Source organism: Onychomys torridus, chromosome 8, assembly GCF_903995425.1.
Source record: "Onychomys torridus chromosome 8, mOncTor1.1, whole genome shotgun sequence".
Lineage (NCBI taxonomy): Eukaryota > Metazoa > Chordata > Mammalia > Rodentia > Cricetidae > Onychomys > Onychomys torridus.
The window spans coordinates 83,423,683-83,448,436 of record NC_050450.1 but is presented as its reverse complement, the minus strand read 5'-3'; the positions used below and the strand labels follow the sequence as shown (position 1 = coordinate 83,448,436).

Sequence of the window (24,754 nt, the reverse complement as noted above, 5' to 3'; positions counted from 1 at the left end):
ACAGAAGAGGGAGCCGGATCTCATTACAGATGGTTGTGAGCCACTATGTGGTTGCTGGGAATTGAACTCAGGACCTCTGGAAGAGCAGTCGGTGCTCTTAATCTCTGAGCCATCTCTCCAGCCCATTTTCTTATGTTTTTAACTGCTGTAGGCCTATTTCAATGTAAAGGTGAAAATTCATTTGGTGGAAATACTTGTGTAAAGACCCAGTTGCTCCTCTGCAACTTGTACGTTCAAGAATGATTAATCTGTGTAATAAACTGATAACTACCATTATTACATATTTTAAAAATATATGTAAGACTAGATCCAGCGTAAGGTTTTCTTTCATTTTGTTGAGGCAGTCTCCCTATGTAGTCCTGACTGGCCTAGAACTCACATAGATCCACCTGCTTTTGCCGCCTCGGTGCTGGGATTAAAGGTCATCATAGCTGTGGTTGTGAGCTTTAGTGTAGTTTAACAGTTTTAAAGTAATGTAACAACTTAATTAAAATATAAAAACAGTACACCACACAATTCATCCCTTAAACTGTACAGGGCAGTGGCTTCTAATGTAATGTCGAGTCATGTGGCTGGTGCAGTCCTCGCATTCCTTTGTCTCAAGAAGGGACATTGCAGTCTGTTCCTATTTCCTCCTGACCTTCCTGTCTCCTACAAATTGGCTTATTCTGGATATTTATAAATGGAATCAGCTATTGTGTGATTTGGTTGTATTTTGATCTTCCAGGGGAATTCTGTTTGGTTTCCTGTCTTCCCAATGGGCAAGCTGTCTCTGGAACAGTGCTTCTTAAAGAGAGTCCCCAGTAGGTTGTCCCAGCAATCTTAGCTTTGGTGTGCGTGCGTGCTCTTGGAGTTGTCTCTCTAAATTGACACTGGAGGTCTGAACTGGAGACATCCTTAGGTTAATAGCTTTGACCATAATGCTGTGGTAACAGCTGTGGACATCATAGTTACTTCCTAGGACTAACAATAATTTAATTTTGCAAGGCCTGATAGCCTTTTTTTTTTTTTTTTTTTAATCTAGAATGGGGGTGATGGTGGTGGTGAAATTTTTGTTCTTCGGTGCCTCATGATTTGCTTGTCTGTTCTTGATTTTAGGAGAAGAATTCATTTCTCAACTACAATGTATCCTGTATCCTTACCATGCCTCAGTATATGAGACAGGGCTATGGCAAAATGCTCATTGATTTCAGTAAGTGATGTTGCTGAGCATCCCCAGGGACCCTGGGGATGTTGTTGGTCACTTTTGATGTGTGCTCTTGGTGGTTTGTAACATGTAATGGAAGTACCCTGACAGCTAGTTACTGAATGAACAAAGGGGGGTGGGTGACGCCACAAATATTTCCCAATGAAAACAGAACCAGGAGTTGCCACTGAATCAGTAGGAGATGCAGAGAATAATAAAGTAAGCTCTGCAGGATTATCCCATTTGAGACTGAGACAGCACAGATGCGTGTCTAAGGCTTAAAGCTGTCCTTTGATGCCTGGGATTTCACTTCTGTAAGCACTTACAGCGGTAATCCATGAACCTGATGCATGCTTTGGGCATTATGCTCACTCTTCATTAATCATGGGTACTGGTTTGAATTTGTCTACCCACTAATGTGTACCTCCCGGATCAATGGGGGGCAGGGTCTTATTACATTTGTTTGTTGGTTGGAGGGTATATGTGGAGATCAGAAGACAACTTGCAGGAGTCTTTCTCCTCCAGGTGGGTTCCGGGTTTGAACTAAGATCATCAGCTTGATGACAAGTATCTTAATTAAACTGTTATTTAAAATGGTTGTGAGGGCTGGAGAGATGGCTCAGAGGTTAAGAGCACTGGCTTTTCTTCCAGAGGTCCCGAGTTCAATTCCCAGCAACCACATGGTGGCTCACAATCATCTGTAATGAGATCTGGTGCCCTCTTCTGTACATAATAAATAACTCTTTAAAATGAAATAAAATAAAATAAAATGGTTGTGTAAAATAAAATGGTTGTGAGCACTGTGCTGAAGTGATGGTCGTTAGCACAGGAAGACTGCAGGGATTAGATAAGCTCTCTGCAGACATGAATTATAGTACTACGAGGGCAGTACCTCTGAATCAGCAGAAGGTGTTGTAAGTTTTTGTTTGTTTGGTTTTCCGAGACAGGGTTTCTCGAGACAGGGTTTCTCTGTGTAGCTTTGTGCCTTTCCTGGAACTCGCTCTGTAGACCAGGCTGGCCTCGAATTCACAGAGATCTGCCTGCCTCTGCCTCCTGAGTGCTGGGATTACAGGCATGCACCACCACCGCCCGGCCATAAGATGTTTTTAAACAAAGAGAACATTATACATAGAATGTTGCATGGCTCTGGTCAGAGGCTCTCAAGAAGCAAACTTCACTGTCCTGTGAGCAGTGATTCAGTATTCCTGAGTCAGCATTCCCAGTGCCTATATAGAATATAACCACTGGGGCAGACAAGAGTCAGCTGTGTGCTGCCAGCATGTGTCATTGAATTTTAGTCAAAGGAAGAATGGAGGTGGGCTGGAGAGCTGCCTCTGAGAGCACTGACTGCTCTTGCAGAGGACCTAGGTTCAGTTTCCAGCACCCAGACGGCAGCTCACAACCAGCACTCTAGGGGATCAAATGCTGTCCACACATTGTGCACATACATAAATTCATACATGTGGGCAGATAGACACCCAATACACATAAAATAAAATACGTGGTTTTTTTTCTTGTTGTTTTTGTTTTGAGCTATTGAGCTAACAATTGAACCCAGGGCCTTGCGCTTGCTAGGCAAGTGCTCTACCACTGAGCTAAATCCCCAACCCTTGTTTTTTTATTTTTATTATTTATTTATTTATCTTTCTATCTATCTATTTGTTTGTTTGTTTGTTTGTGTTTTTCGAGACAGGGTTTCTCTGTGTAGCTTTGTGCCTTTCTTGGAACTCACTTGGTAGCTCAGGCTGGCCTTGAACTCACAGAGATCCGCCTGACTCTGCCTCCCAAGTGCTGGGATTAAAGGCATGCGCCACCACCACCCGGCTCAAATACATGTTTTTAAGTCTTTTTTTTTTTTGTCATGGGTATGTGTGATGTGCATGTGTGTTATGTTCATATGTGATAGCCAGAAGTTGATGGTGTCTTCCTCCATTTTTTATTTCCTTATTGACAGCATCTCTCACTAAACTGGGAACTCACTTTGACTAGTCTAAGCTAGTCTGCATGTCCCAGAGAGCCTACCTATGCCTCCAGAAAGCTGAGGTGACTGGCAGCCACCATGCCTGGCCTACTTTTGTGAGGGTTTTGGGAATCCAGACTCTAGTTTTTATGCTTGCATGGAAAGTACTTTATTTGCAGAGCCATTTCCCTAACCCCTAGAAGAAAATTTTTTAATTAATATTTATTTATTTTGTTTTCTTGAGGCAGGATTTCTTTTCTTTCTTTTCTTTTTTAGATTTATTTATTTATTATGTATACAGAAGAGGGCGCCAGATCTCATTACAGATGGTTGTGAGCCACCATGTGGTTGCTTGGAATTGAACTCAGGACCTCTGGAAGAGCAGTCTTAACCTCCGAGCCATCTCTCCAGCCCCCGAGGCAGGATTTCTATATATAACAGTTCTAGCTGTTCTGGAACTCACTCTGTAGACCAGGCTAGCCTCAAACTCACAAGATCCACCTGGCTCTGCCCTCCTGGTTTGGGATTAAAGGTGTGTACCACTACCACCCGGCCATATTTATTTTTATTTTATATACATTGGTGTTTTGCCTGCACACATGTCTATGTGAGGGCTTCAGGTGCCCTGGAAGTAGAGTTACAGACAGTTGTGAGCTGCCATGTGGGTTCTGGGTATTGACTCTGAGTTGTTTGGAAGATCAGTCAGTGCTCTTAACGGCAAAGCCATTTCTCCAACCCCAAGTAAAAAAATGTTAAGCTAGACATGGTGGATTGAACATATAATGCTAACATTCCTGTATCTAGAGGATTGCCACATGTTCATAGCCAGCTTGGTTTAACTTTAAAAAAAAAAGAAAAAGAAATTGTTGGGTTGTTTAGTTTTGGTTTTTGGTTTTTTGAGACAGGGTTTCTCTGTGTAGTTTTGGTGCCTGTCCTGGATCTTGCTCTGTAGATCAGGCTGGCCTCAAATTCAGAGATTCACCTGACTCTGCCTCCTGAGTGCTGGGGATTAAAAGCGTGTACCATCCCCGCCCAGCGCGGTTGTTGTATTTTGTAATGAAGGACTTACATCTCGGTTCTTAGCAGACACTTACAGAACCATTGCTATTGAAGTTCCTTGTGAAGCCTTCCAGGGTTGTTTCTAAGTGCCTGTTTTAAGGTGCTTAGATACACTGTAAGTACGCATTTCTTCACTCTTGTTTATACAAAGCCAGGATGTCTCAACAGCCAGACAACATACTCTGTTGAATGGCTGGCTCTCTGGTACTTCAAAGCAGATGTCCTTAAGTCTTTTGTTTGCACACTATTTTTTGCTGTTAGGATGAGGCTTAGTGTTTTTTAAAAAGTCTGACTCGGCTCCCCAACACTGGAGGTAGAAGCAATGGGGAAGATTTCACTGAAGGTTCAAGCCAGCCTGGTCTATATATAGTGCATTATAGACCAGCCAGCACTGCATATGAAAACCTTGTCTCAAAAAAGTGCCCTCACTGAAAGGCTGGTGAGATAACTCAGTGGGTAAAGACACTTGCTGCCAAGCCTAAGGACCTGAGTTCGATTCCCAGGTACTCTACATAGTACAAGGAGAGAACTGATTCCTGCAACTTGTTCTTTGATTTCCACACCAGTATGCACACAAAATAAGTAAACATAATTTTTTAAGGCCCTCTCTCCAAATTAAAAAAACAAAAAACCAAGTCTGTGTTTTTTCTTGGCAGGTTATTTACTTTCCAAAGTGGAAGAGAAAGTTGGCTCTCCAGAGCGCCCCCTGTCTGACTTGGGCCTCATAAGCTACCGGAGCTACTGGAAGGAAGTGCTGCTCCGGTACCTGCACAACTTCCAAGGCAAGGAGATCTCCATCAAAGGTAGGTGCACTTGATGACAATGACCCTATTCTGTTTAATCTGACTGTGACTAGAGAGCAATGAAGAGACTTCACCACAGGGCTCATGATCCCAGAACTTTGGGTCCTGGGAATGGCTATAAAGTGGTTTCTCCCATCTGGAGTTGTTAACACTCAGTTCTTGTAAAAACCAAGAGGAAGACCTGGAGAGATGGCTCAGTGGTTAAGAGCACTGGCTACTCTTCTGAAGGACATGGGTTCATTTCACAGTACTCATATTTTAGCCCACAACTGTATGTAACTCCAGTTCTGGCACACATGTGCGCAGACATACATCCAGGTAAAACACCCTTGTACATAAAATACATACATACACATGTGAATATATATCATTTCTTTAAACAATCAAGAAAGACTTTAAGGATTTTGAAACATTGGAATTTTAGGAAAGACATCTGGCCCTTATACAGGAAGAATTTGGGGTTCCAGTTTGACCTTGATTTTTGAGGGGCTTAGAGTAGCTTTTTTGTTTTGGTTTTTCAAGACAGGGTTTCTCTGTGTAGCCTTGGCTGTCCTGGAACTCACTCTATAGCCCAGGCTGGCCTCAAACTCACAGAGATCCGCCTGCCTTGGCCTGCCAAGTGATGGGATTAAAGGCACGCGCCACCACCGCCTGGCCAGAGTAGCTTCTTACCATTAAATCTGTTTTTGTTAGTTACTTGGGCTGGTGAAACATTCTGATCAAGTAGCCTAAGTACCACAGATCTGAGCTCTGGAAAACTATATGAAAGGGAACCTTGGGAGACATGGGTGTGGGGGTCTGTGCTTCAGCTGGGATCTCAGTAGTTCCTCTGTTACAGAAATCAGCCAGGAAACAGCTGTGAATCCTGTGGACATTGTCAGCACTCTGCAAGCCCTTCAGATGCTCAAGTATTGGAAAGGCAAGCACCTAGTTTTAAAGAGACAGGTGAGAGTTCCCTCAGCTGCCCGTGGTGTCATTAGAGCTTAGTAGCAGAGCTCATTGGGCTGCACTACCCACAGTTTCCTCCCCTTAGAGGCTATGACTGGAAGCTCCTTCTGGCCTGGTTCCAGCTGGCAGTGAGGTCTACATGGCCTTTGTTGCTGAACTGATCTCCTCCCTTGTCCTTATCGGAGCTTTTGGTCAGCTCTGTCAGATCTGTGTGACACAAGCAAGCAGCTTTGTGTGGCGTAATACTTCTGCCCATCCATGCCGATTCTTATAAGTTCTAGGATTCTCAGAAGTGGGTTGAGATTATTTTGTCCAATGCCACCTCAGCTCATGCCCATTTTCCATTTTTAGTTCCTTACATGTAATAAGCATACATGAATTAATAGTTTTCAGTTCTCACTTGTAGCTGGAGTTTTGTCTCGGGATCCTGCCAAGCCTCAGCAGTCTGACAGCCCACTTATAAAATAAACACACAGATGTTTATATTATTTAAACTGTTTGGCTTAATGGCTCAGGCTTCTAGCTATCTAGTTCTTATATCTTAAATTAGCCCATTTCTATTAGTCTATAAGTTGCCACATGGCTCTTGGCTTACCAGTACCTTACGTCTCGCTTGTCATGGCAGCGGCTGGCAGTGTGTCTCTGCCTCAGCCTTCCACTTCCTAGAATTCTCCTCTCTCCTTGTCCCACCTATACTTCCTGCCTGGCTACTGGCCAGTCAGCATTTTATTTATACAGAGAGCTATCCACAGTACTCACTGAAGGCAGAATAGGAAGAAATAGATTAGAAAGGAAAGCAGTTTGCAAATCCAAAGATGATATCATGTTTTACCTTTAATATATTATTGGAACCTGGGTGAATCTATTGCTAGTCATTTTGGAATCTGTTTTAAAGTGTGTTAGTTCCGTGTATGTAATAATCGCTCCCTTATTCTTCACAGGACCTGATAGATGAATGGATAGCCAAAGAGGCCAAAAGGTCCAACTCCAATAAAACCATGGATCCAAGCTGCTTAAAATGGACCCCTCCCAAGGGCACTTAAAGTGACCTGTCATTCTGAGCCAGCGAGCCCCAGCAGTAGGAATCCGTACCCTAGGGATCTGTCTGTCATTTCTGTTGCTCTTGTGATTGGCAAGTACAGTATCCTTTGGGAAGGCCACCCCCCTCAGGACTGTCCTGGCTCCGACCTTCGTGTACACTGCAGACACTAGTTCTGAGGAACTGTTGTTTCGGCCTCAGTGAGGTTGCCTGGACGGATCTGTATTAGGCTCAAGTACAGATCCTCATAGCACTGACCCAAGGAGTTGTGTTATGGTACTGTACCTGTCCAGTCACTGGTTGTTCCCGCCTCATGCTCTTTATCCCCATGAGGTTTGTTGTGTCCTGAACTTTGTGCTAGTGCTTTTTCCTACCTGGTCACCAGACCTCCAAACATGGTTGCCACCGAAGGCCCTTTCCAGTTACTCCTTACATACTCCTCGTGAAGGGGCGGAAAGAGGCAGCACGTGTGAGTATATGTGTGTCTACTGGGAGGGGTCCATTGCCCTTGATTTCATCTCACAGTCACTGATTTTTCCCCACTTTTTTGTCCAATGATTTGCCTTTGGAAAGGATCAGGCTGGCCCGAGCTAGGTTCTCCTGAAGCATTTCCCAGGGGATCACAGCCCCTGGTCCAATGAGATGGGGGGAAGAGGAAGAGGTGGTGACTTCATGTTCTCCTTTGTATTAACACTTGTGGGCACTGGGGCAATATCTTGCTGGAAAGAAATGGAAATTCTTTTTTCCACAGCAGAAAGTGCCCCTCTCTTTATTTCCTGCCCCTTTTATGTTGGCAATTGCCAAGTATTTTAACAGTTTTCTTTTGTGCCACATGTTAATTGATTTATCATACTGCAGATATTTCCACCTGCCTTTGCCAGTCTGGTCTAGGCAGCTGTACTTCCACATACGCTGCACTGATTTTGTCCAGAGCTTCCTGGGAGAAGTGGAAGGTAGTTGAAAATGACTTCTGTTTCTCAGCCCATGACTCAGCAAGACAGTGGCCACACCACTACGGTCTGCTTCCCTTTTCCCCAGCGACTCCCCACAGCAGGCTGAAGTGCTCTGTCCCTCTAAGAACTCCACCCCCTTGTGGGACTTCATCGTCCTCTTCTCTGGTTTCCTATTTTTAGTGGTGTTAAGTGAAGGAAGAAGTGTTCCCTCTCATTTCTCCCTGTCCCGTTATATAACCTGCTATCTTGGGGCAGCTTTTGATGTCTGACATGTTGCTCTTCCCAACCTGGTCCCCTCCAGCACTGCTGTCTTCACGTGGCACCCTCACCACAACCCTAACTCTGGTCATTTGTGCCTTTCTCTTGTCATCTCTGTACACTACTAATACTCACTGTGGGTTGGAGGGGACTGATTTGAAGCATGTTCAGTGGCAGCCCCTCCAGTTTCAGTGTCACTGTTAAAATTTATCCAAATGCCGCTTCACTGGGGGTTTTTCTTAAAGGGTAAAGGCCTTTTACAGATGCTGAACCCTTCCCCACATGTGGTAGAATGTGCTCTTCTATATCTACTCAATAAAGCATGTTCTCTGCTCACGTCTGATTAATCTGAGTATGATTGATCTGTGGTTCATGGCTCAGTGAAGTGTTAGGAGTGGGGTTTGTAGCTGTGGATTGTTTTCCCTTGTGAAACAGGTTGTTGACAGAGTCACTGTTTACTCTGAACTCAGAGTTGGTAGAGCAAATTGAATCTGCTTCCCTTTGGCTCCAGGAACTAGTTATGCACAACAGTGGCTAGCTAGTATAACATTCTTGGATTCTTCTGCCTCTGGTTTGGAGTTGGAACCAGTGGAAAGTTGAGGTAGGGAGGGGTACCATTCCACTCGTAGGAGGCAGAAACAAGTGTGTGCCTTTTTCTCCAAGTATGTCCACCAGTAGTGAGCTCTGCCATCTCTAATCATTACCCAACTCAGATTGTGCTTCTGGAAATAATTGTATTTTGCTGTGTTTGCTCGGGCAGGAATAGGAGGTTGGGCACTGCCATCTGTATGGTGGAAGGGTGGTTTTGCTCACTGGCAGGCCCTCCTACTGCACTTGGGAAATGGAATGGAGAAAAACAGCTCCCCCTTCTATTCATCTTAGAACAGGGTTTGTTCAGGTCTCCGTGTTGTAAACATTTGCAGCAGACAGAGGGGAATTTTGTTCTTTCGAGGTTTGAAGATTGAAGGTTGTTAACATGGACTTGAATGCTGAGGGAGAAAGGTACACACGGTCCTGATCCTGTCTCTAGATGAAGTCTGACACTAACTGGTATGCAAGTGTTCACCTCCCTTGACAGCCTACTTGACTTGCCTACCTTAGAAGAAATCTGGAGCAATAGTCTGCAGTTAGTAGTCCTGGGTCTGATTCCTGATAGCCACTCAGCGGGGGCCTGTGGAGTGGCCGTCTGTGTGCTTGCTTAGCACTGCTTCCCTGGACCCTTGTATTCATCCGTGCAGTTTGCTCACACTGCTTACACAGAAGGAAACCCGGAGCCTGCTGCAGCACAGGAGCCACAAGGCCATTGTACAGTCCCACGTGAATCTGTACTGCCTCTGCCAGTGTCTTCTTCAGCTTCAGTTCCCTAGTGTTGAATCCTCCTTCCTCTTCTAGGTAGATACATACACCCATTAGAAACAGCCATGTTTCTAGAGGCTTCTTTTGAAAGAATACTCATTAATCTGCTGAGAACTTTCGGATACTGAATGAGAGCCTTGCTTCTCTTGCCTCCAAAAGCCGTGCTGTAGTGAGCTCTGGTCACCTGATACCTCTGTTTTCCCATTTCTTATGGGAATAATAAATCCTGCTGAGGCATTTTTGCAGTGTAGTATACACTTTGTAGAGCATGGTGGTGCTTCCTACTTAGACTTGGCCATCATTAGTCCCTGTAGTTCTAGACAGGTAGTGCAGCTGGGATTAGGTACTGCTGGAATGGAGTTATCTGTTAGGCTGGTTGGTCTGGATCAATGGTTCTCAACCTTCCTAATGCTGCGACTCTTTAATACAGTTCCTCATGTTGTGACCCCAACCATAAAACTATTTTTGTTGCTACTTCATAAGTGTAATTTTGCTATTGTAATGTCAATAACTGATGCAGGATATCTACTATGCAACCCCTGTGAAAGGGTCGTTTGACCCCCCAAAAGGGTCATGATCCACAGGTTGCAAACTGCTGTAGTTTGAGGCTCTGGAGCATCTGAAACCTATAGACAGAATAGAACACAGTTAGTTGGCTTGCAGCACACATCAATTCTGGAACATGAAACCAATGGAAATGAGCATTTTGGTTACCTTCCAAGGGTAGTCCTAGACTTTCCCACTCTCCAGAGGGAGAGAGGTACCAAGACAAATGACTAGAGCGGCTGATCTTCCAGCATGGTCAAGCAGGAGGGCTCTGAGCCACGGTCATCTTTTCTGTTTGTTTCTGGCCTCTGGGAAGCTGATAAATGCATTAGTTTGTGTGTACAACAATGCAAATATGCACACATTTGTTTACAGTTCAGGAAATTGCCTTTGAAGCCCCTTCCCACACATGGGATTAATGAAGTCTGATTGAGAAGCCTCTGTGGTAATTCAGGAAACATGTTCTGGCTGCTTTGCTCTTACTCGGGACTCTGAACTAGTTCTGGGTTGTGCTTGAACACAACCGATTCTGGTGAATGGTAAAGTGGAGAGGGAGGTCTGGCTCCCTCACAGGGTCTATGTCTTGAGAATAGAAGATGAGAATACCTTTGCTAAATAATAGGATGTGATGTGTGCTAGGAATTGGATCTCAACTGGTTTTACTTTCAGGTCTTTTTGGCCACAAGCTTGCAAATGGCTGCCTCTCCCAGACTGGTGGGGGCAGCGTAAATTGCTCATTTCCTTTGTGGTACCTTAAGCAATGCCAATGAATGTCACTGAGCCAGAAACAAGGCTGGCAGTGAGGAAGTGCCCCCTGGGCGAATCATCAGTTTGTTGTTCCCCTCCTGTGCCTTCAGGTACAAGTTCGGACGCTTGGCTTTGTTCACTTGAGCCTTGGAGTAAAGAAAATAACCTGGCCTGTTGACCACTTTGGCTTCCTGGTGCCTCCCAGGCGTTCCATGTGAGAGAGAAATATCTGTTCTCTACAAGTCATGTTCCAGTAGGGGTTGTTTCTGAAAATGGTTTACCCTGGGCTTACTCTGCCGCAAGTTGTTGGAGACTTGTTCTCTTATCTCACAGTGTAGAGTGTGTTAGATACTGCTGCAGCCGCGTGTGTGTGTGTGTGTGTGTGTGTGTGTGTGTGTGTAGGCCCCTTGTGAGTGGTTCACTTTCTGACAGAGTGTGTCAGAATTGGGATTCGGGGTGGTGGGTTGGTGCTTGTAACCCAGAAGCAGAAGCTGACCTGCAGCGCATAGAGACCAGACGGATCTGAGGTACTCCTGCTGACAGCACCAAACCCCACACTCCCAACCTCCTCAGGAATCCGCAGGCTGACCTGGAACTCCTGATCCTCCTCTTCAAATGCTGGGATTTCAGGTGTGTGTTACCACACTCGAGACATAATGAGTTTCAGAACTATAACTGTCTGCCCAGGGTGGCTACTGTTTCAGTTACTGTGTAGCTCTCTGGGGACAGACCCCTTGGGAGCAAGGGATGTGAGTCCTTCCAGATTCTCTCCAAAGCTTTCGCCAGCACTGCCATTAGCTGGAGTTAGACTTGACTTTGAGAAATCCCTCCTTACTCAAAGACTGGCTTGGCCACGTACTAGAAATCACCCGGATGGAGACCGTGTGGTATGCAGAGATCGGGAGTTTGGGGTAACATGCCAGGTTTGAAAGAGGACAGGTGCCCAGAAGTGGGCTCTCAGAGGTTACATCTCAGCTCTCTCCCAAAAGCTGTCAAGTCTTCTAAGGCTTTCAAATTCTAGTGGTGTCTGAGCCTACGAGCCTACTCGGTGAATTTTATTTTTCTCAAGCCTCCCAAACTTGAAGCATCAGAATAAAAGTCCTCTCCCTTGTTGAGTCTCAAATGGAGTGACTGTAGGGAATCATGCTGGGGTCACGACCTGGGTGGGTGTGCCGCTTTGTTTGGAGTATGCACCTGGGAGGTGAGCAGATGAAGGTATGAACTGGGAAATTCTGCTGTAAGGACAGACTGGAAGTCCACACTGTCCCCCACTCCCATATTCATCTCCATGTGTGAGAAGGAAGAAAGGCTTGAAGTTGGCTTGGGCCTTAACGGTTAACAGGAAGTCTTAGAACAGATTTATTATAGATCTAGTGAAAGCAGGCTGGCTGGCTGGGCATGGTGTACATCTTTGTAATCCTAGCACTCAGGAGGCTGAACTTGCAGGAGGATTGAAAGTTCAGAGCCATCCTAGGCTACCATGTCTCCAAAAAAAATGAAGGCTGTCTTAGTGGTAGTCTCGATTTGTTCGGTCACCTCTCTTCAGGAGCCTCTGCTGTCAGCACCCAAGCATACAAACACCTACCTTCCTTCCTGTTCAGTATCCCCTACCCCCACCCTGTCATACATACAAGGGATCAAGTCCCCCCCCCCCCCCCCCGAAAAATAACCATTTCCTCTTCAGAATGAGGGACACAGAAGAGAAACGTATTTTTGTGGTCCAGTGACTGAGTGAATGGACTTTGTTTGCTGCTAACCCTAACCCTAACCTTGCTAACCCTACCCACGGAATTCCAGTGTGTTTTTGGTTCAGCCCCTGTCATTTGTGTTCACAGCATGTGAAGGCCAGAGGACAGTCTTGTTTTGAGGCTGGGTCTCTCATTGGCATGGAGCTCACCTGTCTGTACCCTCTGTCCCCAGCACCATGATTACAAACACACGACCATGCCCGATTTCTTTGGCTTGTTATTTTTGTTTGGTTGGTTGGTTTTTGGTTTTTCAAGACAGGGTTTCTCTGTGTAGCCTTGGCTGTCCAGGAACCCACTTTGTAGACCATGATGACCTTGAACTCACGGAGATGGGCCTGCCTCTGCCTCCTGTGTGCTGGAATTAAAGGCATGCACCACCACAGCCCTGCATTTTTTTTTTTTTAATCTTGTATAAATTCTGGGCATCCAGCTCTGAGGTCTTCATGCTTACATGGCAAGTACTCTGCAGGCTGAGCTGTTCCCCATCTCCTTACCAATCTCATTTCCAGTGTTTCTCCTTGGATTTCATTGTGACTAAGGAACTTTTTAAAAATTACACTTACTAACTGGGTGAGGTGGCAAACACCTTTAATCCCAGCCCTTGGGAGGCGGAGGCAGGTGGATCTCTGTGAGTTCAAGGTCATTCAGGTCTACAAAGTGAGTTCCTGGACAGACAAGGCTCCACAGAAAAAAACCTGTCTTGAAAAACCAAAAAAAGAAGAAAAAAAATTATATTGACTTGTGTGTGTGTGTGTGTGTGTGTGTGTGTGTGTGTGTGTGTGTGTGTGTGTATGGATACCGCAGCACATGTGTTGTGTGGTGATCAGAGGATAAGGTCTGAGAATCTCTTCCACCGAGTGGGTCTTAGGGATGGCACCAGGTTTGGCACCAAGCACTTTACTCTGAACCATCTCACTGGAACAGCATCTTTTTTTTTTCTCTCAGATAGTCTCAGCATGTGTCCAGGCTGAATTCCTGGGCTCAAGTCTCAGCCTCCTGGAGCTGAAACTACAGATAAATGCCATCATACCTAGCTTCTGATGTCTCTAGACATCTCAGGGTCCTCTGTCGCAGGCAGAGGGTGTCTCCCACTAGTTTGGGGCTCTCTGAGGTTAGAGTTCTGTTTGAATGGGGACAAGCAGTTGAAGGGGCCACTTTATACAAGAAGATTAATGAGTAACGGGACCAAATTATAATTAGGACTAGAGGGTGACTTCTTTAAAAAAACAATTTTTTTTTAAAGCTTTATTTGTGTGTGTGTGTTGGTACACACATACCATGACACACATGTAGAGGTCAAAGGACAGTTTGGAAATGTTTACTCTTCCACCTTGTGAGTACCGGGGATTGAACTCAAGTTGTCGGGCTTGGCAACAGATGCCTTAACCCATTGAGCCATATCATCAGCCCAGATGGTGAGCTCTAGGCAGGTCATCAGGAATCCAAGGAGAAGAGGCCCCTGACCCCACCCCCCTCTCACCCGCAGGTGCACACAGTGCCTTCCCCTCAGGATCTTTTCCCACCTGAGGATGGACCTGGGCTGTGTAATCTTAATCTGCTATTCTGACATCCTGTCCTCTGCCTTATACGGCCGAGGAAGCTACTCGTTACTGCTCACTCGTTTATTGAGTCCCACTGTATGTTGGGCGTAGGATACAGGGTGTGAAGCTTACCCTGTAATACATAGGCAAGAGAGCCTGGGCGCAAGGGAGAGCTGGGTCACTCCAGCCTGTGAGACAACACTGCTCTGTGTGCCATTGCTACCTGATGTCAAGAGTCCTGGAGGAAATGCGGGGTTCAGTGCAGGCCTGCCATGAAATGCCGGAGCTGAGGACAGAAGACACTGGACTGTTGGCCTGAGATTCTTCAGCTGTGATGTTCAGGGAAAGATGGGCATGGCATCATTGGGGAAGCGATCTTTAGCGCTCACTCTGAACCCTGGTCATCCTCTTCTGTGCCCAGGGAGAATGCTACACGTTGCTGGTGACTGAGAGAGTCTGACCTTCCTCTTTGACTCTGGAGGCCATCTCTGGCCACTGCTTCAGGCTCTGCACTCTGGTGGTGTGTCTCCTGTCTGCAGGTTCCTAGAGCAAAGAAATTACAGGTTTATCTGCCACGTTTCCAGCCAACCCTCGCTCATCAGCCACAGAAAGGGGGATGGTATCCTAAAGCCCAAAAGATTTTCCTGGGGACATGGAACTGCCACAGACCAGGAAACTGGTTTTGTTACTAGCTCACTGTGTGGCTTAGGACAGATTACTTTGTATCCCTGGAAAGTGGTGTCTGTAAGCAACCACCTCACTCCATGCATGTAGAACATTTATTTCAACTTAATATCAGGGTGATTTCCAGAGACTCATACCCTGAGAAAATCTCAGGGGAAAAAGAGTTCATTCCTGTCTGTCCTCCCAATAGCCAATGTTCTGTCCGGAAAGATAGGGAGGAGCTGGAAGTCAGGAAGGACCTGGAAACAGCTCAGTGTGGCCTGCATCTGACCACCTCCCTTCTTTCGGTGGCCCACTGGCTCTCTGCCCCTCCCCCAGCCTGAACTGTTTATTTTCATGCCTGGCTTCAGGGACCACTTAAGGGTTCTTCTGCTTGGGGAGGAAGGTGTTAGCTGTTCAAGGTATCACCTCCCCTTAGGGCTGCTCACTTAATGACAGTTGTGGACTAAGGGATCAACAACTAGGACTTTACACACAGACAAAGATAGGAGATGGGCTCCACTGAACCTAGAGGACATGGGCTGGGAAGATACAACTTCACCAGGGCTAGCAAAATGGCTCAGCCTGTAAAGGTACTCATCACCATGCCTGACCACCTGAGTTGGGTCTCTGGCATATGATGAAAGAAAAAAAAAAAAACAACTCTTGGGGCTGGAGACATGGCTCAGTGGTTAAGAGCACTGACTGTTCTTCTAGAGGTCCTGAGTTCAATTCCCAGCAACCACATGGTTCATAACCACCTGTAAGGAGATCAGGTGCCCTCTTCTGGCCTGCAGGGACACATGCAGACAGAACACTGTATGTATAACAAATAAATCTTTAAAAAAAAAAAAAGCCAACTCTTGCAAGTTCACCTCTGACCTCCACACTCATGCTGTGGCATACACAAACACTCAGAAGACCAGCAGGAGGGCTGGAGAGATGACTCAGTGGTTAAGAGCACCAACTGCTCTTCCAGAGGTCCTGAGTTCAATTCCCAGCGACCACATGGTGGGTCACAACCATCTGTAATGAGATCTGTTGCCCTCTTCTGGCCTGTAGGGGTACATGCAGGCAGAATACTGTATACATAATAATAAATAAATCTTTAAAAAAAAAAAAGCCCGCAGGAGCCTCTCCCATGATTTGTAACTCAGTTCCTGCCTCCCATGGACCCTTCTGCTAGAAAGAATGGTACAGGAACCTATTCTGTCTGATGGCAGCAGAGTGCCTGGCTGTTTTCCCATGATGCTCTTGTCACCTTTAGATGCCCTCTCCTACCTTCTATGGACAGACCTCTCTGGCCAAGGAGGTCCTGCACTGTTCGTCCCAGCTGATACCCTGATGAGGGAGGAGAGAGGGAAGTGAGGAAGAATAAAGGCAGCTGCCTTGAGCATGGAGTGAGGACAGGCAGGGTAGAGCTGGGCCTTCCAGTTGCAGCCTTTTCTCACTCGGGAGGTGAAGGAATGCCCTGCACCCCTCCATTCATCCATGGCTTTACTCATCAACTCCTCACCCTTGCTAGACCTTTCACCAATATTTCCATGCTCAGAAACTAGGCTGAATGTTAAGCAAGCAGAGTGACCAAAGCCCTGGGTCTTCTGTGCAGTTTCCAGGCTGAGAACAACAGCCGTGTGACACAATGCAGTGTGCCAAGGAGACTCACTACGAGAACCTGGAGACAAGCTATCTCGCTCAGGAGGGGCAGGCCCACATTAGCTGCTAAGGATGGGGCAATGAAATCAGTAATGGCCCCAAAGGGCATGAGGGGCGGCCTGTTGCGCACAGCATTCAGGAGTTGTGGGGACAAGTTGGTGTTTGCTGTGCTCTTTCATTTCATTAGAGACAGGTGCATGCTTTGTAGTCCGGGTTGGCCTATAACTTGTAATCCCTCTGTCTCAGCCTTCCAAGTGCTGGGATTACAGGTGTAATCTGACCCCTCTTGTGATTCCCTTTCTGCTGAAGGGCTTAAGTAGAATAAAGCCTACCTGGATTTGCACTTCTAACATCCTCAAGGGGCAAGGGGTTGAATCTCCGAGCTCTTCCTGGTAGATTCATTTTCTTAACTCTAGTCATTCTGAAGCTCTGGCCCTGTCTCCCACCACTGCAGGCATTCCCTGAACAAGCATATCCCACCCTTGGGGAAATAACCAGAAAATCCATCTTCTGGTCATGTCACAGCAGTCCTCCGATGGTACCGCAGTGCCAGCCAGGCATGCCCCCAGCCAGGCATGCCCCGAGAGCTTCGCTGCTTGTTCCAGGCCAGCACAGTGAGCCCCACCCCAGAAGCAGGCTGAGAGTAGACCAGGATAGCACTCACCCATTCTTTCCTTTGGCTGAATCGGACGTATCCCTGGAAGGAGAAAGGGGATGAAAACTGAGCTGCTTCCCTGGAGGCTTGGTGAGAGATGTGAGGGGTTCTTCACAGGGACTCTAGGAACCCCATTGTCCTTATGTCACAGTGGGAATGTGCCCACAGGAGGCAGTAGAGTGAGCTTTGATTGACATCACTGGGACTTGGCATCAGCCAGGAAGCATCCTTGGGAAAGGTCTTATCAGAACCTCAGTCACCCACTGGGCATATGGGGGTGTTGTTGACATAGAGATGGGACTATCTCTATGTGAGGTTCTGCTGTGCTCAGGGGTAAACAAAAACGAAAACAAAACTGTTTTTGAGACAAGGTCTTACCATGTAGTCTAGGCTGGCCTGGGACTTGTAGTGAGCTTCCTGTTTTGCCTCCTTAGTGCTAGGACTGCTGGCATGTGTCATGCCCAGCCTGCTTAAGCATTTTGTTTGTTTTGCTTGTGCTGGGAATTAAACATAAGGCCTTACAAATAGCAAACACCCCTTTTACCATTGAGATCCATGCCTAGCTAGTGCTTCATCTCTTTTAATGTCTGGTCACAAGGTGTGTGTGTGTGTGTGTGTGTGTGTGTGTGTACATAAATGGAAGCCAGAGGTGAACATTAATTGTCTTCCTGAATCAATGTCCACTCTGTTTTTTGAGTCAGGGCCTCTCACTGAGCCTGACGCTCACCAATTTGGTCTGACTGGCTGGCCAGCAAGTCCCCAGTATCATCCTGTCTTTACATCCCCGGTGCTAGGATTACAGGTGTGCTGCCTAGATCGTCACGTGGTGTCGAGTGCTAACTCTAGGCTCTCATGCGTGTGTTGCAAGCACTTTACTAATCGGGCTATCTCCCTGATTCCCCCACCTCTTTTTTTTTTTTCTTTTTGAGGTGGTCTTGTGTAGCCTAAGCTGTCCTCAAACTCACTATGTAGCCAAAAATGACCTTGAACTTCTAATACTCTTGTGTCCACCCAACCAAGTACCGGGATCACAGGCATATGCCACCATGTCCCACTTACGTTCCATATTTTGATCTTTCCCCCACTGGTTGTCTTATGTTTTGCAAATTCTTACTGTTATGAACAACTTGGCAATGAGCCTTCCTGTACTGCAAACATCTCAGAGCACACGTGACATTCTCATACAAATTTAAGATTCCCTGATGTGAAACTATTGGTCAAAAGTGTACATCCTTTAATTGCAGCACTCAGGAGGCAAGATAGTCTGATCTCTGTGAATTCGAGGCCAGCCTGGTCTACAGAGTGAGTTCCAGGACAGCCAAGGCTGCACAGAGAAACCCTGTCTGGGGGGAGAAAAGCGCACATTTCCTACTTGGATGGATGCAGCCAGTGTGCTTCAGATGGACAGTGCAAGTGCCAGCCAGAGCGTGACTCACTGCTCAGGACAACAGTGTAGAAGAAAATGGCAAGCCAAGAAAAACTGGGCTCTGTGCAGTACGACTTCCCTCTATCTCTGGGACAGCTTCCTTGTTTCTAGTACCCTCAGGTCCACAATAACTGTGCTTGAACTGCACAGAACTGGCTGGAAAGCCTGCCTTACATCTAGATGCGGCTGTCCGTTTCCCAACACTCCCCATCACCCAGGTATGGAGCCAGGGTGTCGAGCATCAGCCCCGATACACCTGTTGCCATTGGCGGTCCCCACAGCATCCTGCCTGGATGATGACCAGTAGGGACAGTGCACCTCAGCATCCCATGAACACCCTCTACGTGGTGTTGCAGAAGCCACTCAGAACCACAGCTGCTGCCTTTGCCACTTACCCTCCACCCGCTTTCCCATCAGGCCATAGAACTGACGAGTTCTGCTTCTCTTCGTCTCCTGAAGCTGGAGTTCAATGCTGGCAATAGGGATTCCCTGGAGAAGCCAAGAGTTAGCATTAGAGTGCGGAGCTGTTGAGACAGGGGAGCCATTACCACTTAAATAACAGCCTGGCACAAGGGTCTTGTGGATATTTCACCCCAAACATTGTATTAATGATGATGTAAAATTTCACCTGCTGTGTTCCTATGTACCGTCCCAAGCACTTTCATTTAGTAACTCACTAATTCTCACCCAGACCTCATGACAATAGCCCAGTATGATTGCTGTCAGCATTTTACAGATGAAATACAGGTACATAGAGATGAAATAGTGTGTCCAAAAATAAGTGAGAAGTGGAGTCAGAACTTGAACCAAAGCCATCTGGATCAAAGGGCAGGCTCTCAGAGACTCAGTCACAATTTCAATATAACTATAACTACCATTAAGACTATGGAGCTGAGCAAACGGGGGCATATGATGGTAACCCCAGCATTTGAGTGGCTGAAGCAGGAGCATTGTGAGAACAAGGTAAGTCTGAGGCACATAGCCAGAACACTACCACCTCCACACACACACATACATACACACACAAAAGCAGAAGCAGGAGGATTGCCCCAAACTGGAGATTAAACTAGTCTATTGTAGTTCCAGGTCAGCTAGGGATAAATAGTATGACTGTCCCAAAAAGGATGTGTGCCTGGTGGTGGTGGTGGTGGTGGTGGTGCACACCTTTGATCCCAGCACTCAGTAGGCAAAGGAGGGTGGATCTCTGAGCCTGGTCTACAGAGCTAATTTAAGGACAGCCAGGGTTACACAGAGAAACCCTGTCTCAGAAAAGGAAAAACAAAACAAAACAAAACGTGTGACTCCTGTCCATGTTACATATGTGGAAAGGGAGGCAGCTAACTAACCCTAAACAGGGTAACAGAAGAAGCAGGATTCAAAGGTCTTGAGAAATGTCAACCAAGACCAGAAGTGGCTGTCACTTAACAGCAGGCCAACCAGGACTAATGGCTGTCCCCTCTCCCATTGTCCCAGATTTACCCTTCCCAGAGCTGGGCATCCTGGGAGGAGTCCCACATGGGGTCTGGGTGGAGCTATTGCCCTGGAAAAAGCCATTTTAATCCTCTAGTCTAGCCCAACGGCAACTATCCTTCCCAACAGCTGTAAACCTGAGTTCTTCCCCCACCCCAACTCCCTCGGTGACCTTGACTCTCTGGGGGAGCACCTTTTTTATGACCATCTCTGAACTGAGACAGGTAGGAACTGCCTTTTCCCACAAGGCTGAAGACAGGCCACAGCCTCGAGGCTGTAGACTGGGAGCTGGGGACAGCTCAGTGACTCAGGATTCCTGTAGGATCACAGGACTCCAGGGATCCAGCAGGGAGTCAGGGAAGACCCGTGGGCTGTTTGGGGCTTGTCACACACTGTTTTCACGATAGATTGTTTTCTAAGTGTTGGCCTGATTCAGTCTCCCAATCTGTCTCCCTGAGATGTCAGTGGCTGGGCCAGCTGTCGCCAGCTGGAGTCGCCCAGCCTAGCCAGAAACCAGAGAAAAGTCTCTTTGGAGAGTTAGGCCCATCTTTGAAAAAGCTCACGAAAACCACTTTGCCTTAATAAAGGCCATCCTTCAAGCAGGAACTTGAAAGAGTGGTCTTTTACGAATTAAATAGAGCAGACCCTTCTATCCACCAGGTTTCTGCTAGGGGAGGGGAAGCATTAGGGAGGGCCATTCTATTTTACCCAGAAAGCCCGGAGGTGGCTGCAGGCAGGGCACCCTGGGAACTGGCAGCCGTCAGATCATCCCATTTGCAGTGACACTTAGCAACCCACAGAGTCAGTCTGCAGGACTTCTGGTCCTCTAGCCTCTCCTCACTGCTGCTGGAGGAGCTAATTGAGTGCAGGTGGGAACCAGAGCGGCCAAAGCCACGGGAAACTGAGGACACACTTCCATATGGCCGTCGCCAGTGTTCTCTGTGACCCAACAGGACCTTCACACGTTGCATGTCTGTCACCGACTCAAAAAAAAGTCATAGCTCCAAAGCAGCTAGGGGTTAGTTTCTTTCCCTCCATCTTGCACATGAGGAAACTGAGGCTGAGAGTAGCAGGAGTCCGTGGAGAAGCTGAGACTTGAACCCAGGTCTCCCAGACCTGCTGTCCTCTCCCACTCCCCACATTTCCCTAGTCAAACTAGAGAAGACCCCCTCAGTAGGGCTGTCTGTGCATGGTTTTTCCTGGGGTCTCATTTTGAATCTTCCTCTTCTCCCTAGGCTGGCCTTGACCTCCTGAGTGCTGGGGCTTCAGGCATGCACCACCATGCCGTTTTATGTGGTGTTTATGTGGATCGAACCTCGGGCTTCATGTCTCAAACAAGCCCTTTACCAACTGAGCCACAGCCCCAACCTCCCAGTTCTAATAGCTTCCAGGGACCTCACGTGGCCCAGCAACACACCCCAACATCAGCTGAGTGTCCTTTCCGTCCTGGGACTGTGGGGAGAGGGGCTCCAGTTACCCTCCTGGTTCTAGTGAAACACTGGTGCTTGCCGGGGGACAAAAGTGTTTCTTTTGTGTGAGACAAAAATAGTAATCCTGCTCCAGTTGGTCCTTTGAAAATAAGTTCTCTGATGCTCAGATACAGAGTCAGAACCTAGCTAAGGTGGAAGCCGTACTTTTGAAGCAGTACATCTTAGACAAGCTCCTTGACCTCTGTACCTCAGTTTTCTCATCTGCGAAATGGGGATAACAATGGCAGTTTCCCCATGAAGTTGAAACAAGTTCCTGTTTATAATATAGACAGTCGGGACAATATGAGGGACATTGTAGGTGTTAACTAAGTGTTTCTACACACACAGCACACATTGTTGCTCTCACACGTACAACCAGAAAGTGCCTCTGATGGTTGGACAGATCAGGGCTGGACCCCTCCCCCACCCAGTCCGGGGAGTCAAGCAGTCTGCCTTTCAGGGTTTGGGGTGCACTCTGCTATCCTGGCAGCCTCAAAAGGGATCTCCCAGCCCTCCACCATGGGTCATCAGCTCAGAAAGGTACCTTCAGGTTCACGGTCACCCAGGACTCTGCTTCTTTGCCGAGTGTCAGTTCCTCTCTGTCCCCTGCTGTCCTGCACACTGACGGCCCAATCAGGAGACACAGGGCAAGGAGGGGCAGCATGGTCAGCATGTGCTGCTCTGTCCAGGGAGTCCAGGAAGCCCCTCAGCCTGATGCTACCTCCTTCAGCAGTCCCCACTGGGTCGGTCACTCCAGTGTGGGTGGGAAATCTCCCCTTGTTCTCCAGGCTCCCCAGCTCCTCTGCTTCCTTCCTGTGGCTAATCCCATCTTTGGGCTGCCTCACTAACAGCCTCTCTTCCTGGCTGCTTGAGCCAATGCCATCAAGAGCCCAGACCGCCCCACAGCCACCCCCAACATTTGATCCCGAGGCTTAACACTGATGCGATGCCAGCCTCACCTTTGGCTGAGTTCCCTCCTGTGACAGGTGCACAATGGCATCGTATGTGGGGCCTGGAGATTACAGCTTGCCAGGGACAACCCCCCGGGGCCGTATCTCTGTCGTTGGAAATGGGAAGAGAGCTGGATGGCGCTTCCCTTCCTGCGCTCTCAAGGTTGGCCAATAAGTCACTGCCGATCAACCACTCCCTCTCCATCTCTTCTCCCTCTTCACTCTGCTCATCCACAGCCCCCACGTGTGCTTAGAACACACCGCTTGCCCTAGGAGGTGCCAGTCATTAAAAAAGTGAGGCGTCTTGCAAGTGGGAACTGAGATTTGCCAGAAAATGGCCTCTGAGTCCAAATGTCAGCCATTGACCCTCAGTGATGTCCCACCATTGCCAAAATGACCTTCTACTACTGCACCACCCTTGTCCCCTCTACTTGTACCCCATGTGCTTCCCTGTCCCTCTTCTTTCTCCGAACTCGAAGCTCCTGAGCATGTGTGCTCAGTCCTTGTTTGTTCAGCTCCTCCCTCTGCCTGGCCATTCATCCATCTGTCATCTGTCAATCTGGAACCAGGGCCCTGTGGTCAGAGACCCAGGGTCCACTTGGAGCATCATTGTTGAATAGCTTTGTGACCTCTGGCTATTAACCCCTCTAAACCATAGGACCCTCCTGGGTAACACAAGGCTGAGGAGGAAGCAACATAATGCTCCTGGAACATTCAGCAGAGTGTAGAAAGGTAAATATTTAATGTCCGTTAACTATTGGTATTGTTAACTTTTTTTTTTTTTTTTTTTTTTTTTAAGGTAAGAGTTTCTCTGTGTAGCCCTGGCTGCCCTGGAACTCGCTCTGTAGACCAAGCTGGCCTTGAAATCAGGGATCCTTCTGCCTCTACCCCCTGAATGCTGAGATTAAAGGCATGTGTCACCATGCCCGGCTATTATTATTACTATTATTGACTGCATGGGAAGATGATGAAGACACTGTGCCTGACCTCATCACCAGAAATCTCTGGTGGGTTGCAATGGGAATTGTTTCAGAATGCCAGCACATGCTAAAATGCAGATTTCCTGGTTCAGCCCATCACAGGAAGTCACCCTGTCTTTTTTACTCAGCGCCATTAGGGCTTGCAGGATGGCCTGGACATGGAAGATGGCCATGGAAGATCTGCAGGCACAGACAGATTGACCTTAGCCCGTGAGCAGTTTATGAGCCTCAGTTTCCCTGACTGCAAACCACCTAGGGTGGGGCGAGTAGTTCATGAAGGAGTGGGTAAAGTGCTCGCAGGCACAGAGGAAGCCTGGGCCTCAGCACTGGTCTTGAGGCTCCCCACCTCGCTGGCGAAGGAACCACCGTGCCAGGGGCAGGATGTGGTGGGCGCACTGTGTGGACGAGGCGGGAGGCATCGGGCTGATGAGAGGGCGGAGAGAAGAGAGAGAAAACCCCAAAGGTCCGGAAGGCCGAGAGGGAAGCAGGGCACCAGCTGGAAACCGCCGCTATTTGCAGCGTCGCCCTAGGTTTGCGGTCAGGCTGGGGCTGGAAGGCCCGGCGACCGGGTTCGCAGCCCCGCCCGGTGTCCTCGGCCACCCGGGCGAGGCCCTGGCCGATGAGTCCCTTTCCCTCGAAGTTGAGGCTAGGGAGGCTGCTGGGTTGGGGCGCCGAAGCCAGAAGGAGGACAAGGCCACCGGAGGAGGAACGTGTGCGGGCCTGGGAGGGTAACATTCTGGGAAAAACGCAGTGTGGGCGGGGCCCGGCAGGCTGGGGTGGGCGGGGCCCGGCGGTTGGGTGGGCGGGGCCCGGCAGGTTGGGACTCCCGTACTCCTCGGGCGGGCAGCGCCCTCTATCGGCTGAGGCTGGTAACAGCCCTCACCGACCGACGCCCGCAGGTTCAGGTCCGGAACAGCCGCGTGTGGGCGGCCCGGTCCCGGGCGGCGCTCTGGCCGCGGGGCGGGTCGCGGCAGCGGTGAGGCTCGCTGGGCGCCGGGTGGGCGCGAAGGATTACTAAAGGCTGCGGTTTGGCCAGGATTACGGAGCCGAGAAGAAAAAGATGCAAGCGAGGAGGGATTGGAAAAAAAAAAAAAAGACGAGGGAGAAAAGGGAAACACTAGATCCGGCGGGCGAGCTGCGGGCAGGAAGCCGACGCTTCCAAGCGCCCACTCGGCCAGAGGAGGGGGGTCGTGGGCCCGTTGCACAGGCCGGCTCCAGGAGGCCAGGCGCCATGGGTGGCAGAGTCGGGATTCGAACCTGCATCTGCATTTGGCTCGGGTGTTGGTTCATCTCCCGAATCAAGGAACCGGAGTAGGGGAGGGCGAGGTTGGAGGGGCTCGG

The 24,754-nt window shown here is 48.2% G+C and overlaps 2 protein-coding genes across 3 annotated transcripts in view; one reads left to right on the top strand and one right to left on the bottom strand.

The window, feature by feature from the left end:
• The window catches only part of Kat7 (lysine acetyltransferase 7), a 39,085-nt gene extending 30,532 nt beyond the window's left edge, over positions 1 to 8,553 (top strand). For both annotated transcript variants that reach the window (XM_036197267.1, XM_036197266.1), the window contains 4 exons: positions 1,099 to 1,192; positions 4,862 to 5,008; positions 5,847 to 5,953; positions 6,898 to 8,553. In XM_036197267.1, the coding sequence (XP_036053160.1) occupies positions 1,099 to 1,192; positions 4,862 to 5,008; positions 5,847 to 5,953; positions 6,898 to 6,999 (450 nt within the window). In that variant the 3' untranslated portion in view covers positions 7,000 to 8,553. The remainder of the gene's footprint in view (positions 1 to 1,098; positions 1,193 to 4,861; positions 5,009 to 5,846; positions 5,954 to 6,897) is intronic.
• A 5,976-nt stretch (positions 8,554 to 14,529) lies between these two features.
• On the bottom strand, positions 14,530 to 22,147 carry Tac4 (tachykinin precursor 4). Its single transcript, XM_036194798.1, has 5 exons — positions 22,028 to 22,147; positions 18,940 to 19,033; positions 17,128 to 17,160; positions 16,089 to 16,148; positions 14,530 to 14,687 (listed from the first exon to the last, which is right to left on the bottom strand). Exons 1-5 carry the CDS (start codon positions 22,145 to 22,147, stop codon positions 14,530 to 14,532), a joined length of 465 nt encoding a protein of 154 aa, XP_036050691.1.
• Positions 22,148 to 24,754: the final 2,607 nt, after the last annotated feature.

What these genes read in the sequence shown, in the direction of transcription:
- Tac4 (XM_036194798.1), bottom strand. Translation starts at nt 22,147, where the DNA reads ATGCTGCCCCTCCTTGCCCTGTGTCTCCTGATTGGGCCGTCAGTGTGC. An exon ending in GGGTGACCGTGAACCTGAAG is followed by an intron (nt 19,034 to 22,027) that starts GTACCTTTCTGA and finishes TGGCTTCTCCAG; the next exon opens with GGAATCCCTATTGCCAGCAT. An exon ending in GATGGGAAAGCGGGTGGAGG is followed by an intron (nt 17,161 to 18,939) that starts GTAAGTGGCAAA and finishes TTCTCCTTCCAG; the next exon opens with GGATACGTCCGATTCAGCCA.